Genomic DNA, 20,015 nt, shown 5'->3' with positions numbered 1-20,015 from the left:
AAATCTGTGTGTGAACAGGAAAGGGGAGCTGAACACTTTTTTTCCCTTTGATTTTTCTCATCTGAAACCAGCTTTTAAAAAGTTTTTTTCTCCTGATGGTGCTCCATCACCAGAAGTAACTCATGCCCAGGGAAACACGGCTTAAAGTGGATTGGGATATGGTTGGGCAGGTAGTCAAAAGTAGGATTTAGTTTCCTACTCCTGCCCACCTTTGCTGAAATTTTAAATCCCTCCCTCCATCCTTGTTTTGTAGGGATTTGGCAGCAACCTGACTCTGACACATGGAACTCCTGCCGTAGCATCCAGTTTGTCCCTAAATGTGGTGGGGATGTTTCTGTACCCGCTTCCCCTGGGAGAGAAAAGGGGGCACATGAAGTTTGGAATGAGGGACTGACTCCATAAAGTGTATCCCTGTGTATTCTTCCATCCATGTAGGGGGAGGAGTTTGCCACCTGCCTGCACTGTCACTCTTTCAAGGGAGAAGTCAGCCTTGAATAGCCCCCAATTCCACTTCTCATCTGAAGCCTCTTAGTTCAGTTTTACTTCCAGTAGGTCATAACAGAAATGCAAAATGCAGTACATAAAGCCACAGAAATGGTGTGTTTTAAAAATTATTTCAGTGAGCAAGAGATAAGTCAGATAATTAGTTTTCATTACAATAATCATAATGGCAATTCACAACATGAAACTTCATAAAAGCAGCATGAGATTGTGATTATGCTCCAAAGCTGCTGATCTGCAGCTAGATACTGGTTCTGGGAGAATCTTGCAAGGCTAGGTCCCAAGGTCTCATGAGACTTTGGGTGACTAAACCTAAATCCTCACACAGATGCAGGATGGCCTAATTCCAGGTGGTCCTGTTTCTATATTCCACTCTTGCAAATTCTCTCTCCCTCATGGGATGAGGAAGGAATTCCATGTAAGAATACATTCCCATTGACTTTTAGCTTCTTGGAAATTGGCAGTAGACTTTTCAAAAGCTTTATCCTGCTTTATCCATTCCAGTCTTGATTAGGAAAGTTGCTATGTATAGTGTCTCAAGTTAACATTGAGTATGTTCCTGATCTGTGCAACACGAATGCCTGTGTTTTAAGTGTTATCAAATTTTTGCAGATAATCTGTGAAATCTAAAGATTTGTATGGTGTAAATAAGGAGTGTATGCAAAGCAAAAGCAAAAAAGGGTAAAAAATTACTAGATTACGTAATGTTTTTACTAGCACCAACTAGTTATTTAAATCCCAACCTATCTTAACTACATTTGCAGCTGTGTGAGTTAGAGTGCAGAATGACAACTGTAAAATAGGTATCTGACAATTTGTAGGCAGAAATATGTTTTTCAGGAGGTTGCAGGAAAGAGCCATATTTATCATCTTGTCCCTGTTGTCAAGGTAACCATGTTTCCTTGTTGCATTAGCAGTCTTGGTATGGAGCCTAACTTTCTTTTACCTAATTATTGCAAGCTATTACAATTTCAAGTCATTGAACAACATCTAGGTTTCTCTCTTGAATTAAGGTCAAACTAGATGTTATGGCAGCAACACACCCCATATGCTAGCATGCAGACTGTTCTACATACTTACAATGTGTGTGGGGATTTAAAGTGCTACACAGAGGGGACATTGAATCCTTCCACTGTAAGCACTTGCCCCTGAAACAGCTTTTCCTAGCCATCTTTCTCCCAAGGAGTTTACTTCTGGCAGGGGACAAGCAGTCTTGGGGGACAGCATGGATGGGGGAACCTTTTGCACCTTCATCCTATGCTGTGTCTCCCCCCTCCACCCACAGATATATACACACACACACACACACACACACACACACACACACACACACACACATATTTGGCATGACCTGCATGCTAACAGTATAGATCAGTAATTTAGAATATGTCCAGACCAGAGCTCTTCCATTGCATATTTTTTTAAAACAACATTTTTATTATTTTATTTCTGTTTAGGTTGGCATAATCACAATCTATTAGGGCTGTTCTCGTGATTATTAAAAGGTAGGAAAAGACTCCTACCCTAATTCGGGAGCTGGGTGTGCTCCTGATACTTGATTGTTGGTTAGATAAAAGCAAAGTTGGAGGCGGGGAGCATGCTCTTCTGTCAAGGGCCAGTTGAGCAGGACGAGAACACCCTACCCAGATTATTTATTTATTTATTTTTACATTTATATACCGCCTTTCGTTAAAAGACAACCCCAAGGCGGATTACAAAAGTTAAAACATACAATAAAAAGGCAATAAAAACATCAAGCTAAAAAAATATAAAATATATATAAAAAACAGGCATAAAAACAATATAACAGATAAAAACACACAGAAGCAGCAGTAAAAATGATTATGTAAAAGCCTGGGTAAAAAGCCAAGTCTTTACAAGCTTTCTAAAAGCCGTGATGGAGTCCGAGGAACGAATGGCCACTGGGAGAACATTCCAGAGTCTAGGAGCAGCAACAGAGAAGGTCCTGTCCCGAGTGCACGACAGCCGGGCCTCTCTCATTGTTGGCACCCGGAGCAGGGCCCCCTCAGATGTCCTCGTCAAGTGGGCAGCAACCCTTGGGAGCAGGCGGTCCCTCAAATACCCCGGGCCCAAACCATTAAGGGCTTTAAAGGTCAAAACCAGCACCTTGAATTGGACCCAGAAACGAACCGGCAGCCAGTGCAACTCTTTCAAAATGGGGGTGATGTGTTTCCAACGGGCAGCTCCGGATAAAACCCTCGCTGCCGCATTTTGCATTAGCTGCAGTTTCCGGATATTCTTCAAGGGCAGCCCCACGTAGAGCGCGTTACAGTAATCCAGCCACGACGTGACTAAGGCATGGGTAATCGTGGCCAGATCTGCCTTCTCGAGAAAGGGACGCAGCTGGTGCACTAACCGAAGCCGTGCAAAGGCACCCCTGGCCACCGCCTCCACCTGAGCCTCCAAAAGCAGAGCCGGGTCCAGTAGTACCCCCAAGCTGCATTATGTCCCATTTTTGGATGAGGTAGGAGGAAAAACTACCCAGCTGAGGCTTTACACACAAGCAAGCTCCCTGCCTCCAACCTTTCTTTTATCTAACACAAGATCAAATAGCAGGAGCATGCCTAGCTTCTCCTCCTCCTCCCCTAATCATCATCATGAGAACAGCCCTAGTATCTCTTACCCCATGCACCACTCCAGTGGCTACAGATAGGTGTCATATAGCTATATTCCCAACATTGTGCTGCTTTCCCCAACATTTGTCCCTTTTTCTTAATCCTGCTCTCCATCGAACATTTTTCAACAAATCATTAGCTTGTCCAGTCTTACATGTTCTCTGATTAAACCTTTAGGCTTTTAAGTGCGCTTTCTGTTTTATTTCTTTAGTAGATGACCATAAGTGGCCTGAGTAATGAATTGCAGTTTCCCTGAAGAACAACATATGGCTGGATATCTATTAGGTAGTTCATGGTGTTCTGTATTTTAAAATTTTTGAAGAGCACCTTACACAAACCTAATGTTATGAATTTAATATGAGAATGCCTGCTAACCTCTGTCTGTGCGAACTGAGCAAAGAGGCACCCTTTAAAGCAATTCTCTAATTCTTAAAAGGGGAGAACAACTGTCCCTATCCAATCCCAGCACAACAACCCTCCAGTAGTTGCTGCTGGTGTCTACCTTATGTTCCTTTTTAGATTATGATCCCTTTGGGAACAGAGATCCACCTTATTTATTATTTATGTTTCTATGTAAACCATTTTGGGAACTTTTGTTGAAAAATGATATAGAAATATTTGTAGTAGTTGTAGCAGTAGTGATATGATGATGATGATGATGATGATGATGATGATGATGATTTCAAACGAGAATTTCTAATTTGAAGGAAAGCTACTTTTGGTCCATGTAATTACAGAAAACTGTTTCTTCTTCATGTCACTCATTAAATGAGAGCATCCAATCCCTGTCTTAGCAAATGAATGTAAGTACAGGCTGTACTCATGTGTCTTGGCTGCACGTGAGAAGCACTGGGGGGGGGGGGGGGGCGAGCAGCTCCCGGTGGCAGCACAGCAGCAAACCTGCCTGCGGAGCCTGCCTCTTAAACAGGGTTAAGGGAGCAAGAGCTCCCTTAGCCCCATTTTTGCCAGCGCTGGCCTGCTTGCAGCTGATACTGAGACTGTGGGACTCTGATGCCAGGGGAATCCCCACAATGCACTGCGCACTTGTGTGGTGCATTGTGGGATTTCGAGGGGCTGGGGCGGCACACCCAGCCCACAGCCCTCTGCACTGCTAGGGGCAGCCCACAATCATCTGGGCGGGATGGAGCAATAATCTATGGGGAAGGTAGGTTTGAACAGCTTTCCCCACCTCCCACCGCCAAGCCCTTCACACTGATCTTGAGAAAGGGCTCTAAGACTACATAAGAACATAAGAACAGCCCTGCTGGATCAGGCCCAAGAGCCATCTAATCCAGCATCCTGTTTTGCACAGTGGGCCACCAGATGCCACTGGAAGCCACAGGCAGGAGTTGAGGGCATGCCCTCTCTCCTGCTGTTACTCTCCTGCAACTGGTACTCAGGGGCATCCTGCCTTGGAGGCTGGAGGTGGCCTATAGCCCTCCGACTAATAGCTGTTGATAGACCTCTTCTCCATGAAGTTATCCAAACCCTTCTTAAAGCCATCCAGGTTGTTGGCTGTCATGTCAGAGAATTCCACAAGTTGATTATGCATTGTGTGAAAAAGTACTTCCGTTTTACGGAAGTACTTGAATGTTAGAAGAATTAGAAGTGCTCAAGTGGTGAATTTTCACAACGAATTCATCATGTTCACGAATTCATCCCTGGAAAATGTTTGAGTCTGCAGTTAATTGTTTATTTGCATCTCTACTGCATTTGACTTTTGACTGTGCCCCAGAATGCCTTGAGTGGGTGCAGCAAGACCTGGACAATACTGATGTTATTGTGTGTCTGCCTGGAATTAGATCTCAGTACTGTATGTTGATGCATTCCTTCCTTCCCTCAGAGCCACTGCACATGGCTCCTCAAAAGCCACTCAAGGAAACCTTTGGAGCAGGAACAATCCCAAAGAATCAGGGACAGAAAAAAAAGTTATCTGGAAGTTTGTACGAGGGAAAGGAAGGGCAGGGCAAATAGGACAAGCTACTGAAACATTCCCAGCAATGCAGACTAGTGTTTAGTTCACAGCACTGACGCAGGTTGCTTTAATGCTGTCTTGACTAGTGTCCCAATGCCAGTATTGCACAATTATGTTTTTCTGAAGAACCAGCGTTTTCTGAACCATTACAGTATATTTTAGAAGGTTTGAGCATGCTTTCCTAATATATCTTCAATGTGTTAATCTGGTTAGCATAACAAGTTATGTTCAGATGCCCTACATTCAAAATAAAGGTACTTTTAGGAAAATATTCATTATTCTAAAATTACATTCTTTGATCAAACTTAAACAATATGGCTTCATGGTCATGGAAGACTATAGGAATATTGCCATGCTTGCTATTTGTGTGCAAGCCTTATTTGGAATAAGCAGTGGGGTTTTGTCATAGTTAGTCAAGGGTCTCTGATAATTGAAATGTCAGAGCTTGGCAGTCATATTTCTGAGTTATTTGGTTATACTATTGATATAATATGTCTCAGGTTTTGAAATATGTATGTATAGCTTAATGCTCTTACTAAATATATTCTTATATTTAAGCAAGGTTGTAAGGAGTATTAACTCCTTTTGTTTTAAGAATGGTCACTAGCAAGGACATCCATGACACTTTTCACTCCACTCATGCTGAATTTTTCAGATAAGACCTTTCAAGTGCTGCCTAAATAAGGAAGAAGCCATGAGGAGGTTATGCTTTCCACAAGACAAGAGTGAGACAGGCATTCAGCAAGTTCCTGAGCTCAAGCTGTTTTAGTTATTGCACTTTGGCATTTTTTCTTACAGAACAAAAAACAAGAATGCCCTTTCAGGAACCTAGTGAAAATGAAAGTGAAGTGGAGGAGGAAGATGACTATGATGAAAAGGTGGGTGGCTCTGACACATTCTGAATGGTGCAAAACAATTCATTGTGCTATTTTGTATTCATTTTTGGAATACCTTTCTCTTTTGATTATAGGTGTTTCTTAAGCCCATTGTTGAAGACAGAAACATGGAACTAGCTAGAAGGTGTACTGAAATAATAAGTGACGTAAGTGGAGGTTTCCATTAGTGTGAATTCCTTATTACATGGTATGGGTTCTATTGCTCTTTTAATATTTAAATATGAGTTGAGGCATCCATCCAAACCTCTGTGTAGAAATGAGCAAAATTGTTATTGAAAATGTGAATGCATTTATGTAAAGGATGGCAGTTTTACTGCTAAGAAGTTGTGGGGCTGGCTTATGCCCTTGTGGAATTCTGCTTTTATTTCTTTGCAGAGCTTCCATAATTTCTACTTTGGCTGATGTTGAGAGTAATGCTATGGAGGATTCTCACTGATACCCCTTCCCTCTGAAACCCATGATGCTTCCTGGAAAATATGTTCCTGTGGGTTGCATGATTGTCAAGGAAATATTTTCAGGAAGCATAGTGGGCTTCAGAGGGAAGAGGAGATTGGCAAAAATGGCCCCTTCATTGTTGCATGTACATAGCATTAATCTGGATTTCAGCCAGTAGAAGCTAAATCAGAATGTAGTAGCATATTTGGATTCGATTTAAAATAGTGGCATGCAAATTCTCTACAAGTTGACTTCGAAGTGGCATCATCTTAAGCATTTTGTGACCACCCCCTTTTCTGTGGGTTAGACCTGAATGCTGTTTTTCATCGATATGTCATTAATATATGTAATTGAGATTTTGCTGAAAGTTTGGTTGAACTGTACTTCTTACCTGGAGCTGGTATATTTGGGTGAAGGCAATCTCTGCCTCAAATGTCAGCTAACCCATGACTTTTCTGAATAGCTTTAGGAGACTACATCCCTACTATCTATAATATGAATAGAATATTGGGCAACATCCAGACCAAGTTAGCCATGACCAAGTCCAATTGAAATGAAGACTTAAAGTGGTCATGACTAACTTGTCTCATTGATTTCAATGGTGCTTAGTCATGACTAACTAGTCTGGATGTTGCTCACTGACTTGTTTTGAGATAATATATGTGAAAGCTGTCTGAGTACTTAAAAGGCTCTTTTGTCAAGTGTGCAGTACAGGGCCTTCGCAATGATTGTCCTCAGGCTGCGGAACTTGCTTATGGCTCCCTCTCTCCCAGCCATTTGGAGGAATTTGAATACCATCCTTTTAATACAGGCTTTGGGCCAATGAGTGACCTCCGGCTCTCTTCTTAATGTAGCTATGCTACGTTCTATCAGGTTTTTTAATTGAAGTTTTAATATTGTTTTTACCTGGTTGTTAATTGCCCTGGAGTCTTAGGACAAAGGGCAGCATAAAATATAAATAAATACATACATATATACATACATAAAATAAAAATGTAAATACTATTGGTATGATGCCGCCAAAGATAATAATTTTAAAGTGCTACTGCTTTCAGTAGCACAGTTAATCACTTGCTTCAGTTTCTCCCATTGAAATTACTAGGTCTTAATTGTGCTTAACTTTTGCTGGATTGTGACTTGTAGTGCTGCTGTGCTTATATATACAGAACTGAAAATATTTTAGACAATATGAGTCAAAATCACTGTCTGTAAAAAGTCTTCCTTCTCTAGGCCATTGCTTTCTAAAGCTATTTTCACTTGCATTCTGTGCTGTTAAATGGAACTTGGTTGGATTTCTGCCAATCTGAGTATACTGATGATAACAAAAATGTTTAAATGTCCTCATCTACCCTTTTTGTAACTGCATCTCTCTCATGCCCCATTCCTAGCATTGGCCCAGGCTTCACGTCTCATTTTCTGAATGAGATAAATATAAGCTATAGAGCACAGGATGTTGCTTGAAAGCCTGCCAATAATTAACTGAGCCAGGCTTAAAATGGAACTGGATATTTTTCTGGAAGGATTTCAGTTAATGTGTTGTTACTGAATGCTCTTAGGTACAAAGGTATTGTTCCTCAAATAAAACGGAAACAAAAAGTAGGAGAAAAGGCTCATTTCTTACAATGAAAAGAGAGTGCCAGATATCACAAAAGTATGTATTAGAGTCTATATGTTCATGACCTTGAAATTGATGGCAAAGTTTTCAAGGGAAGCAAAGTTATTAGGGTGTCGTTGTTGTATGATTAAAGAAAATGGACTAATATTGACTAGTGCATGTTTTAATTGTTCAGTGACATTTTTATATATATAAAACAATAGTCTGAGAAAAGTAACATACTTTCTTTGGTTTTTTGATGGTGCATCTCTCTATGGCAGCTATTTTTAGAAAAGCATCCCCACATACCTGCAAATGAAAGAGGAATATCTCTTCTGAGATGGTGCCTATTTGAAGTTTTTATCTGTTTTTAAACTTTATACACCTCCCTTTCAGTATAGCTTTCAGTATGGCTAGCAACAACAGTTAAAAAGTTGATAAAGTAACAAAATGAAACCTAGAAGTAGCGCCCCTGCCCCCCCCCCAAGCATTGCTGGGGAATGAGTCCATGGCTCAGTAGTAAAGTAGCTGCTTTGCATGCAGATGGTCCCATGGTCAATCCTTGTCTGCATCTCTAGAGAGCCACTGTCAATTAGTGTATACTGAGCTAGCTGGACCAAAGCTCTGATTTGGTATAAGGCATATGTTCTCTTTTTTTGAATTGGCACCTTGGGAAACCTCTCAATGCAGTGACTCCAGGTCAGGCAGTCTATCTGGAATAATGCCATGACTGATTATATCAAATTCCATTGGGAGGCCCAGGAGATTTAGCATGTACTGCCATAGTTTTCTCCTGACATTGCTAATCTATCAGGATGACCAAGGGAGTCCCCATGCTAAGACTGGACCTGAAACAAGAGTGAAATCAGAGATCAGAGCTGCTCAACTTTGGTCCTCCTGCAGATGTTGGCCTACAATTCCCATAATCCCTGGTTATTGGCCACTGTGGATGGGGATTATGGGAGTTGTAGTTCAGAAAGAGCTGGGGGTGGGGGGCTAAGTTGAGCAGGCCTGATCTAGATAGTCTCATTCATGAGTGCCTGCAGTTGCACTGCCACTACCTGCTTGACCACTTTGTGCATTTGTCAAAGAATAGGATATTTGCAACTGGTTAATAGTTGCTGCCTACATCGGGATCAAGATGTAGGGGATGAATGGCAGTTCAACTCCCATTAGCAGAGCAAAGCAGTTTGGGGAGAATTCAGCCTAGCAAGAGGTCTGGAAACAGTTCTTTAGGTTTTAAGAACTACAAGGATTTATTTAGAAGTTACAAAAGGATAGAAAAGCTGAGTTTAAGACTGAGAGGGGAGAGAGACGAAACAAACAGCCATCTCTAGAGATAAAAAATGGAGACTAACACTGGAAGAACAAATAGGGGAGGAGTCCAGCACCTTTATCCATGACCCTAACCACACCACCCCCATGGTCACTATGAGACATTGCTGTTGAGAGCTGATGCTGCTAGGGTCCTAGCTCCAATACCAGATATGAGTTTCTTTTTTTAGGAGTAGTCAGGCAATCACCTCTTTCAGAGTGGATCACTCCCTCTCACAAAGAGGTGTTAATTACCACCTGAATGCATCTGGTTAAAATTGTCTTTCTAGATAATCTTAGCCAAAAAGAGCAAATGTCAGGTAGTAGGCCACATCCCATGTTTATAAATCCTTATATATAAAAGAATTTTAAAAAACATGTGGCCTGCTTAATTGGGAATGCCTTTTCAGTTGATGAAAAAGTGTTTAATTGATTAACCAAAGGTTTTATTTATTTATTTATTTATTTATTTACATTTATATCCCGCTCTTCCTCCAAGGAGTCCAGAGCAGTGTGCTACATACTTGAGTTTCTCTTTCACAACAACCCTGTGAAGTAGGTTAGGCTGAGAGAGAAGTGACTGGCCCAGAGTCACCCAGCTAGTATCATGGCTGAATGGGGATTTGAGCTCGGATCTCCCCGGTCCTAGTCCAGCACTCTAACCACTACACCATGCTGTGGCTACCCACTACCCACTACACCATGTTGCCACCCTAGAAATAATACACAAAGTGTAGGCCAAAAAAGACTGATAGAAAAATCCTAGGTAGCTATGTATCATTAAGTTCCCTTTTAAAAGAGCCAGTTTGGTTCTTATGTTTGGATTTAATATCTGGACTACCCTAATCCAACCGTACTACTGGAATATATCAAAATGCTTCAGTGATATGGACACTACGGCTGTAATTGTGAAAATCCCACTAAATTCACTCAAGGGGTTCATTTGAACATGTATGTACATACCTTTATTTTTATCATGGAAATACTTACAAAAATTTATGACTGGCATTTGAAAGTGTGAAACAACTAGGGGTGTGCACGAGCTGAGGTCCATGCAGCGGTCCAAATTCGGTCTGGTCCGCTGGTCCGCGAATGGTTTTGTTCAGGTTCAGCCAAACCATGAACCAGTTTGGTGGTGCTGCTGGCTGCCCTTTCCGGTGGCGTTCTCAAACCGCTGAACAGGTTTGTGGTTTGGCCAAACTGGAACGAACTGGTTTGTGGACCAGTGGACCGGTCCGAATTCGGACTGGTGCACAGACCTTGGTTTGTGTATACCCCTAGAAACAACCCTCTTGAAAATGGTTGTATCTGAAGGGATTGGAAGTAATATGAAAGTTCTGCCAGTAATGTTTGAACTGTGTTGGCTCATTCACTCATCCTAGTCCATACTTGATGTTTCAGCCATCAGTTGACAAACATGCATGTATCACCAGCCCAAGGGCTTGCAGATGCTCAGTGGACTTATTTAAATCTAAGCTCCAAGGCTGTTTCACAAGTTGCTTTTGAAAATTCCCTAAAGAACCAAAGTGGTTTGCTATGGAGTATTAGGGGCAGCTTGGCTGTTTGAAAAAGGAAGTACTTGCTTCCAATTAACCTTTTTGATTTGGTGAGTGTTTTATATTGCTGATATGAAATAAAGTGTTTGCTTTCAGTTCTGATAATTCTGGAAAAGCCACCATTTCTATTGATATCTTTTCCTGTTCTGTATCTTCTGTTTTTGTTTTCCAACTCATTTTTCCCCTCCCTTTGTAGATCCACTATAAAGAAGAGTATAAAAAATCCAAAGGCAAGTGCACATTTGTGCCTGACACTCCTCAGCTAACACATGTGAAAAATTTCTCTGCCTTTATTTCTGAGGTAAGGCACATACATTTAAGGAATTGTTCAGTAGTATTTATGGTCCCAGAGTGACTTACACAGAAGTTCTTTACCAGTTCTATGGTCTGTTTTATGAAGCAGCACTAAGCACCAATATTTCAGGAGATGAAGTTGAGTGTTGTATGTATGTAATAACTGAAATGCATATTTGGACCTCAAAAGATTTCACAGGTATTAATGGTTTATTGTTCTCAATCTTAGAGATGAAAGCATGGAGGGTTAAATAGAACTGCATCTATTATTCTTCTCTTTCAGTTCTACGCTGAAAATAGCAATTGGAAAATAGAATTATTTCCTGATTTTGAGAATATTCACCTTTCCCCTCCAGTCTCATTCAGTGCTACTGTTTTCCCATTCTGCTCCTACTCAGCACCATTTTTGCTTTCTTCTGATTACTGCTTATTTCTTCTTCATTGGTCACATTGGCAATCCCAATGAATGTGGCATCATGTAATCAGTGGAATTATATTATGATGTTGTGTAGCTCATCAGTGCTGATGTTGCTGAAGACAAAGTCAGTTGAGAATGGGGGCATTGCTTCCTGAGCTAATCACATGCAGTGAATAAGATGATGACGTTACACTATCTGTACAGTCAGATTTGGTAGGGTGCTGGTGACACTAAAGGCAAACAAACAAAGCCAATGTAGCCTTCGATAGAGAGGGAATTTAATCTGTGAGAAGGATCATTTGTTCATGTGAGCTCCTAGCTGCAATTTGAAGTGGTACAGCTCAGGCAGAGATTTACTGTCTCGAGCACTAGGCCGCAATCACACCTTAGGTAGCCTCGTGGTGACTGAGTGAAGCCACACACTTGTGATTGAGGGAAGTACTTGTACCTTTTCATTGGCTGGATCTCTCTGGGAGCTCACTGTGGGCCCTTCATCTCCTTGGCACTGCTTCCCTTCTGTCCTTAGAGCTCTGTGCATTGTCAGCAGTCTGAAAAGGGCAATTGTGGAATAGAATTATTTCTTGATTTTGAGAATAGGGGCCATTGGAGCTTGGTGAGATCTCATCAGGCCTTCCAGCCATGTCCTGCCTCAGCATAGCTTTGGTGGTAGCCCATTATTCTGCTATCCCCCTCCCAGATATATCTGACTTGCTGCAAAATGTACTTGCTGCACCTAAAGCTAATCTAGATAACCTTATCTATGTTCTGGAGACAGCTGGATGTCTCATGAATTGATGGTGATACATATAGAACGGAAGTACACATTCTGGGGAAAAAATACAAAGAAGTGAAAATAATACAGATTTAAGGGAAGCAAATTTTGAAGCCCACACACATGTACACATATTGTTTCCTGTTCTTATTTTTGCTGTTAATGTAACAAATTGTTGACAGTAGAGATGAGCCTGGTGTGGATCAAAGCTACTTATTTGGTCCCTTCTGGAGTTTTAACACACAGCATCTGTCAGTTGTGTGAATAGTGAAGAGGGAATAATTTGATTGAATTGTAGAGAGGCAGTGGCCAACAGGAACTAAGCAATGCTGGCGGAGATGGTGAAGATTGTTTGGAGAGGTGGACAGCTTGAGCTGAGTATGAATGGAATGGAATGAATGAATGAATGAATGAATGGAATTTCAGTCTGTGTATTGCAGATCATGTCTCCTAAATTTCTTTTTGAAATTTTTCTGTTTGAAGACTATTACTTCCCTCCTTTCTCTTGCCTTCTAGGTAAAATACAAAGAAAATGCAAAGAGAGAACTATCTAATTCGCTTTACAAGCAGATGCCAGCTACAATTGACAGTGTGTTTGCAAAGCAAGTTATGCAGCTTCAGAGCAAGGTAATATTATCTATTTGTATAAGCAGCACAGCCCATTTTTTTTGTTGGTGCATGCACACGGTGGAGACCCTTTTAGGGCCTTCCCTCTCTCTCTTCCTCCTCGTTAGCCATTAGTATGAACAGCCACGTATATTGTAAAGCCACATATATTGCAATATGCCTAGTCATTTTTTTTCTATCCTCTTATAAAGCGGTCCAGCATCTATGCTTCCCTTCAGGTTCCCAGTGTGTAGATTCCTCATATTCTGTGGTGAAGCATTCTGTTTGCAGCAGTGTTAACAACAGATGAGGTCATTAAATTTAGGCCGGTCTGACTGGATCTGAAACTAGCTTATTCACATTTCAGGTGGGAGGGAGGGCATTTGCTCCTCTGTGTGTGGAGAAATTTGTTATTCGGTGACCCGCTTCTGATATCTTAACCCCAGTTATAAGAATGTTTGCATTGGCCCAGACATAACCGGTTTTAGCTAGTGCTGGACATGCTCTTCATGGTTTGCCTTGCAGTTCCAGTTTTGGAGTTCACTAAGCTACCCACCTTCAATACTTCCATCTTGTCTGAGAGAGCTTCAGTTTATTAGCCCTTATTCAGTTCCTTACAAACCTCAACACCTGTTTAGAATATCAACCATCACTGCCTGGATTAGAGGAAGAAAAGGAACAGATGTGGGTATCATCAGAGTATTGATAACACCTCACTCAAATCCTGAAACAACTTCCTCAGTCATTAAAAATCATGGCACGGGATGGAAGATAGAACCTTGTGATGTCGTATAGCATGCAGGATGCCATTTTATTATTATACTGCTTTTCAACCAAAAGAAGTTCTCAAAGCGGTTTACATAGAAAAAGTGTAACAATTATAAGATGGCTTCTTGTCCCCCAAAGGATGGAGCAGAAGTCTCTCAGCACCACGACTGGGACCTTTACTGTTAAATAGGGATAAAACCACTGTAATGTTTTTCGGTTGTTCAGTTCTCAGCCCAGACAGGGGGTCAGGAAGAATGCCATAGTCAATAGTCTCGAAAGCTGCTGGATCAAAAGCTCCAGGAAATTTTTTTAAAAGATGCACTTTCATCGTCTCTCTCCTGGCATAGGTTGTCAGCCAGGTGACTAGAGCAGATTTTGCAAATGTGTTCCAGAAATCAGGTTGAAATGGGTCCTGATAATCCATATTATTTGGAAGTTTCTCGCGCTGGATTGCCACCACACGCTTCTGCACCTTGCCCCAAAATGGTTGCACAAATTGCCTGGGTCCAGTGTGGGTTTTTTCAGGATCAACCTCACTGTTAACTTCTTCAAGGTGGCAAGGGCTGTCCCCTCTCATATAGAGAAATTTTATTTTACATAAGACTTTTTGGATTGTTTCCATATTACATGCTCTTCATATGGAAAGAGTGGCCTTTCCACTCTTGGTCTAGAATAAATTGTCTTAAGGAATGCAACCAAAATTTTCAGAGTGGAGAAAACCAGTTACTGCTAGTGACAGCAATTGTATTCTGAAGACTTCATTGGAAAATAGATTTTGATTTGATTATTTTAAGTATCTAGTCAGTGTATGAAGATAGAAAACCAGGAAATTGCAATCAGATAGAGTCTTACTTAGGGATTAAATTAAGAGTATTATAATAAAGGAGATCATAATGCTAATGAGCATGTTTTAATGCAATACAGTGTCTCAAAATTACTGGTTATAAAGAGTTAACAGTAAGTAAGCTTTTTTATTGTGATAGCAATAAATTATATGATGTTTTTAAACACCATACTTGGTTTGATTTATAAATGAGATTCCTTTAAGCTACCTGGCCTTCAATGCATTTCACTTCTGGCCCTTTTCCAAATAGCACAGCATAAAGTTTTATATAGAACTTAAAAATAATATTTTCCTCTGCTTCAATGATACAAGAGAACAGATACAATAAAAGCAGAGACTATAATATTAAAACCAAATTAGTTAGTATAGCCCTATCTTGCTGATGTATATTTTGTTTCTGTTATAAGATAGACTCCTGAAGAATTAAATCCTGAGCTGCACTATTAAATTCTACTACTTATTCTGAAACACCCACCCACTTCAAGAGGACATACGTAATATATCTTAGATGTAGCGTAAAATGTGAAGCCCACAGACACATCCTTCCCCCACCCCTTTGTAGGATAAATCATTGCATGCTGCTGCAAAAGCTATGAAAGTAGAATAATTTCCTTCCACTGGGTTTTCAAAACATTATCCCTGCAAGGGAAATGGGACAGGAGATAGCTGCTTTTACAGCAGAACTGAGATTTGCCCCTTTCCAAACCACCCTCATCTAGGCCTACATCACAATGCTCATGCACAGGCAGGTTTGACATATGCTGGAGGGGAGAAAATGATAATATTTATGTTCTGTTCCCTCCTGCTTTCTTTGCCTTGCTTTTCTGTATTTATAGTGGTTCCAGTGCCCTCCATGATTTACAGTAAAGCCACATAACATGCAAAGAAAGCTGGTTTTTGGTGTTCTTGTTGTTTTTCTTTTAAATAGGTCTAACTTGTGACCAAGAGATTAGTGGAATCAATACAAATAATGAGAATGTTGGGTATATACTGGGATAAGAAAGGAGCCTGTCAAGAGTATTTTATTTTCAAGAATGAATCCAAATAGTCAATTATCTCCTGGGGTGTTGAAGAACTAGCTGGAAAAAAGTGCAAGATTACTGCATATGAGAATATGAAGGATTGTAAGATCCCCAAAGGACTTTGGGAAAGTAAACCGAGTACCCATCTTTTAAAAAGGAGAATCCAGAAATTTTTTACATGAGTTGTTATTTCTTGTTATTTATATAGTGCCATCAGTGTCATGGTGCATTGTTGTTAAATATATTTATATACTGTACTGTTCTTCAACAAAAAGATTCTTAAAGTGGTTTATGTAGTAAAAGACACAAGAAACTCATTTTCTGTCCCCAAAACAAAATTAAAAAACCACAAGGGAGATGCTAGCAACAGGTATCAAAAGTAGGGATGTGCACAAAATGATTTTTTGATTTGATTTGTGCCCAAAACAAATCACCCCTGATTTGTTTTGTGTCCAAATCTACCCCCTCCCAAATCACCCCAGATTTGATTTGTATTTGCTTTGATTTGATTGGGATTCAGACCGATTCAGACCACTTAACAAGGTCCTAAGGGTACCAAATTTGGGTGGTGGCTAGGTCCCCATGGGTTCCACCTACCACCCAAATTTCAAGGCAGTGGGACATTTGGTTGATTTTTAACAAATTTCTTTTAACTGACTTTGAGCATTTCTCCCATAGGAAACAATGGGGATTTGAAGCTGCCATATCCTAACCCTAACATGGATCCCCAGCTTTCATTTTTAAAAAACAGATCCCTTGTAGAAGTGGAGTTGTGAAGCAATATGTACAGTCATTATTTTTCAAGTGTTTGGCTTCTTTGGTGTATAATAACTTTTCCTCCTAATGAATCCCTGTGAGGATTCATTATACGCCTTCATTTCTTCTGATCATTTTGACTGTCATTGGACAGTGCGAACTGTCCAACTGCCATGTGTCAACTACACCCCCCCTCCACACAAACATTGGGGTGCTCAGTTTGTTTTTTAGGTATTTTTGAAGTGTTTAGATTCTTTGATGTCTTCATTACACACCTTCATTTCTTCTGTTCATTTTGACTCCACAGCTTTGCAGGTGGGGGTGGGGAATTAGTGGCATCCCATCTTCCAACTACTCCCCAACCCACAAGCCACTGGGTATTCAGTTTATATTTTAGGAATTTTTGAGGTGTTTAGACTCTTTGGTGTGTAATGAATCCTCATAGGGATTCATTATGAGAAGAGGTTATTATTTGTTTGTTTGTTTATCACATGTTTATACCGCCCAAAATGCGAGTTCTCTGGGAGTTTTACAAGACAATAAAAACCAATAAAAAGATTAACACATTAAAATTAAAAATGTTAAAATTATTAAAACACAATTAAAACACAGTTAAAACAATGTCTAATTAAAAGCCTGGGTGAACAAATGCATCTTGATTGCCTTTTTTAAAGTTGTAAGAGATGGGGAGGCTCTTATTTCAGCAGGAAGTGTGTTCCAAAGCCTCGGGGCAGCAGTGGAGAAGGCCCATCCCTGAGTAGCCACCAGACGAGCCTGTGGCAACTGCAGACGAACCTCTCCAGATGATCTCAATGGGCAGTGTGGTTCATAGCAAAGAAAGCGTTCTCTTAAATACCCAGGGCCCAAGCTGTTTAGGGCTTTATAGGTTATAACCCAAACCTTGTACTTTGCCTGGAAACGTATTGGCAGCCAGTGTAGATCTTTTAAGATGGGAGTGATATGGTCTCTCCGAGATGACCCAGAGACCAATCTGGCTGCCGCATTCTGGACTAACTGAAGTTTCTGGACTACATACAAAGGCAGCCCCACATAGAGCGCATTGCAGTAGTCAAATCTGGAGGTGACCAGCAGATGTACTACTGTTCTGAGGTCATTTATCTCAAGAAATGGATGCAGCTGGCATATCAGCCGAAGCTGATAAAAGGCACTTCTGGCCACTGCCTCAACCTGGGACACCAGGGAGAGTTTTCTGTCCAGAAACACCCCCAGACTGCATACCTGTTCTTTCTGGGGAAGTGTGACCCCATCCAGAACAGGCAGATCAAAATCATCTCCCGAGTTCTGACCCCACACAATAAGTACCTCTGTCCTATCTGGATTCAGCCTCAGCTTGTTACCTCTCATCCAGCCCATCACTGCTTCCAGGCAGGCATTTAGGGAGGTCATGCCTTCTCCTGATGATGCTGACATGGAGAAATAGATTTGGTTGTCATCAGCATACTGATAACACCCTGCACCAAATCTCCTGATGATCTCTCCCAGCAGTTTCATGTAGATGTTAAACAACATCGGAGACAATACCGAGCCCTGAGGGACACCATACTGAAGTTCAGTTTTTGAAGAACAACAGTCCCCAAGGGACACCATCTGTAATCTGCCCGAGAGATAAGAGTGGAACCACTGCAAAGCAGTGCCTCCCACCCCCAACCCTCTCAGATGCTCCAGAAGGATATTATGGTCAATAGTATCGAAAGCCACCGAGAGGTCCAAAAGGACCAACAGAGTCACACTTCCTCTGTCAATTGCCAATTGGAGATCATCCATCAGGCCGACCAAGGCAGTCTCCATCCCATAGCCTACCCGAAAGCCAGTCTGAAACAGGTCTAGATAATCAGTTTCGTCCAAGACTGCCTGGAGTTGGGAGGCCACCACCCTCTCAATTACCTTGCCCAGCCATGAAAGGTTTGAGACAGGCCTATAGTTGCTCAACTCTGAGGAATCCAAGGCAGGCTTCTTCAGAAGTGGTCTAATAATTGCCTCCTTAAGGCAAGGAGGCATCCTGTCCTCCCTCAGAGCAGCATTTATGATCTCTACTAGGCCTTCTACAACAACCTCCCTGCCAGATAGTCTTAGCCATGTCGGGCTGGGGTCAAGAGAACAGGTGGTAGTCCGCATCGCTCCAAGCAGCTTGTCCACATCCTCACGAGTCAGAGACTGAAACTGATCCAGCCTGACCACATAAGACGAGTCACTGGATGCCTCCGATTCAGACACTGCAGTAATTGTGGAGTCTAAATCCAAGTCGGCCTGAATACGAGAGATTTTATCCACAAAAAAACCATTAAACACGTCACAGCAGGTAATAGATGGTTCCAAATTCTGATTCAAGGGAGGAGGGGCACTCACTAGCCCTCTCACAACCCTGAACAACTCTGCTGGACGTGAACTTGCGGATGCAGTACAGGCCGAAAAGAATCGCTTCTTTGCCGCCCGTATAGCCAGAGCATAGATCTTCAAATGTGCTCTATGTTGTAATCTGTCAGATTCGAGTCGAGTCTTCCTCCACTTGCGCTCCAGTTGTCTACCTTGCTGCTTCAGCCCCCGTAGTTCTTCCGTATACCAAGGGGCCAATATTGAAGTGGGTTGGAGAAGACGCTTAGGTGCGATCATGTCTACTGCCGTGGTGAGCTTGCTGTTCCAATTCTCCACCAGGGCATCAACAGAATCACCAGCAGAGCCAACACCAAATCCCTCCAAGGCTTCTTGGAACCCTATTGGATCCAATAACCTTCTCGGGCGGACCATTCTAATGGGCCCCTCGCCCCTGCGAAGGTGGTGTGTGACTGTGAGTCCAACCTTAACCAGATCGTGGTCTGTCAATGACAATGGGGAAATCACAGGAGTCCCCATCCATGGAACACCACCCTGATCAGAGTGAAAGACCAGATCAAGTGTGTGACCTGCAATGTGCGTCGGTCTTGAGACCGTTTGGGATAGACCCATAGTCGTCATGGCCACTATGAACTCCTGAGCCACCCCAGAGAGATTGGCCCCAAAGTGGACATTGACGTCCCCCAGCACCACAAGACTGGGAGACTCCAACACCAAACCTGAGACCAAGTCCGTCAGCTCAGTTAGGGACTCTATTGGGAAGCAGTGCAATTGGTACACCAACAGAAGTCCTAGTCTATCCCTGGTCCCCAGACTTAAGTACACACATTCAATATGGTCAGACACTTCCACAGGGATCCTGGTCAGGGAAAGGTTATTCTTATAGACCACAGCCACTCCACCTTCCCACCCACGTCCCTGCACCTGCTCCTCAACAGAGTACCTTGCAGGGAGAAGCCGGGACTAAACTGGACCACCAGCCTCCCCCAACCAAGTCTCTGTAATACATACCAGGTCTGCCTCTTCATCCAGTATCAAATCATGGATGGTTTCAGACTTATTCTGGACAGACCTGGCATTACAGAGGAGCAAGGCAAGAGTCTGTGGGAGGTTGGCACTGCTCCCCAAGAGCTGGCAGGGCAGCTGGAAGAGGAAACAGCTAATAGATTTCTGACTTTCCTTCCCCTGTAATGATGCGCTGACCTGCCAACTTTACTTCCTCTATTCCCCACCACCACTCGAATAGCCACCCCACAGTCAGTGGACACACCCCCTC

General features: G+C 42.0%; 1 protein-coding gene across 1 annotated transcript in view; it reads left to right on the top strand.

Moving 5' to 3' along the window:
* Positions 1-5,708: 5,708 nt before the first annotated feature.
* NEBL (nebulette) overlaps positions 5,709-20,015 on the top strand; it is a 105,005-nt gene continuing 90,698 nt past the window's right edge. Inside the window, 6 exon segments of the mRNA XM_053259666.1 lie at positions 5,709-5,754; positions 5,757-5,859; positions 5,861-5,990; positions 6,083-6,154; positions 11,104-11,208; positions 12,908-13,018. Coding sequence (XP_053115641.1) covers positions 5,709-5,754; positions 5,757-5,859; positions 5,861-5,990; positions 6,083-6,154; positions 11,104-11,208; positions 12,908-13,018 — 567 coding nt within the window.

The sequence above is a fragment of the Hemicordylus capensis genome, chromosome 6 (assembly GCF_027244095.1).
Source record: "Hemicordylus capensis ecotype Gifberg chromosome 6, rHemCap1.1.pri, whole genome shotgun sequence".
In the NCBI taxonomy this organism is placed as follows: Eukaryota; Metazoa; Chordata; class Lepidosauria; order Squamata; family Cordylidae; genus Hemicordylus; species Hemicordylus capensis.
Note: the sequence above shows the minus strand (reverse complement) of the source record. Positions and strands in the feature narration are given on the sequence as shown.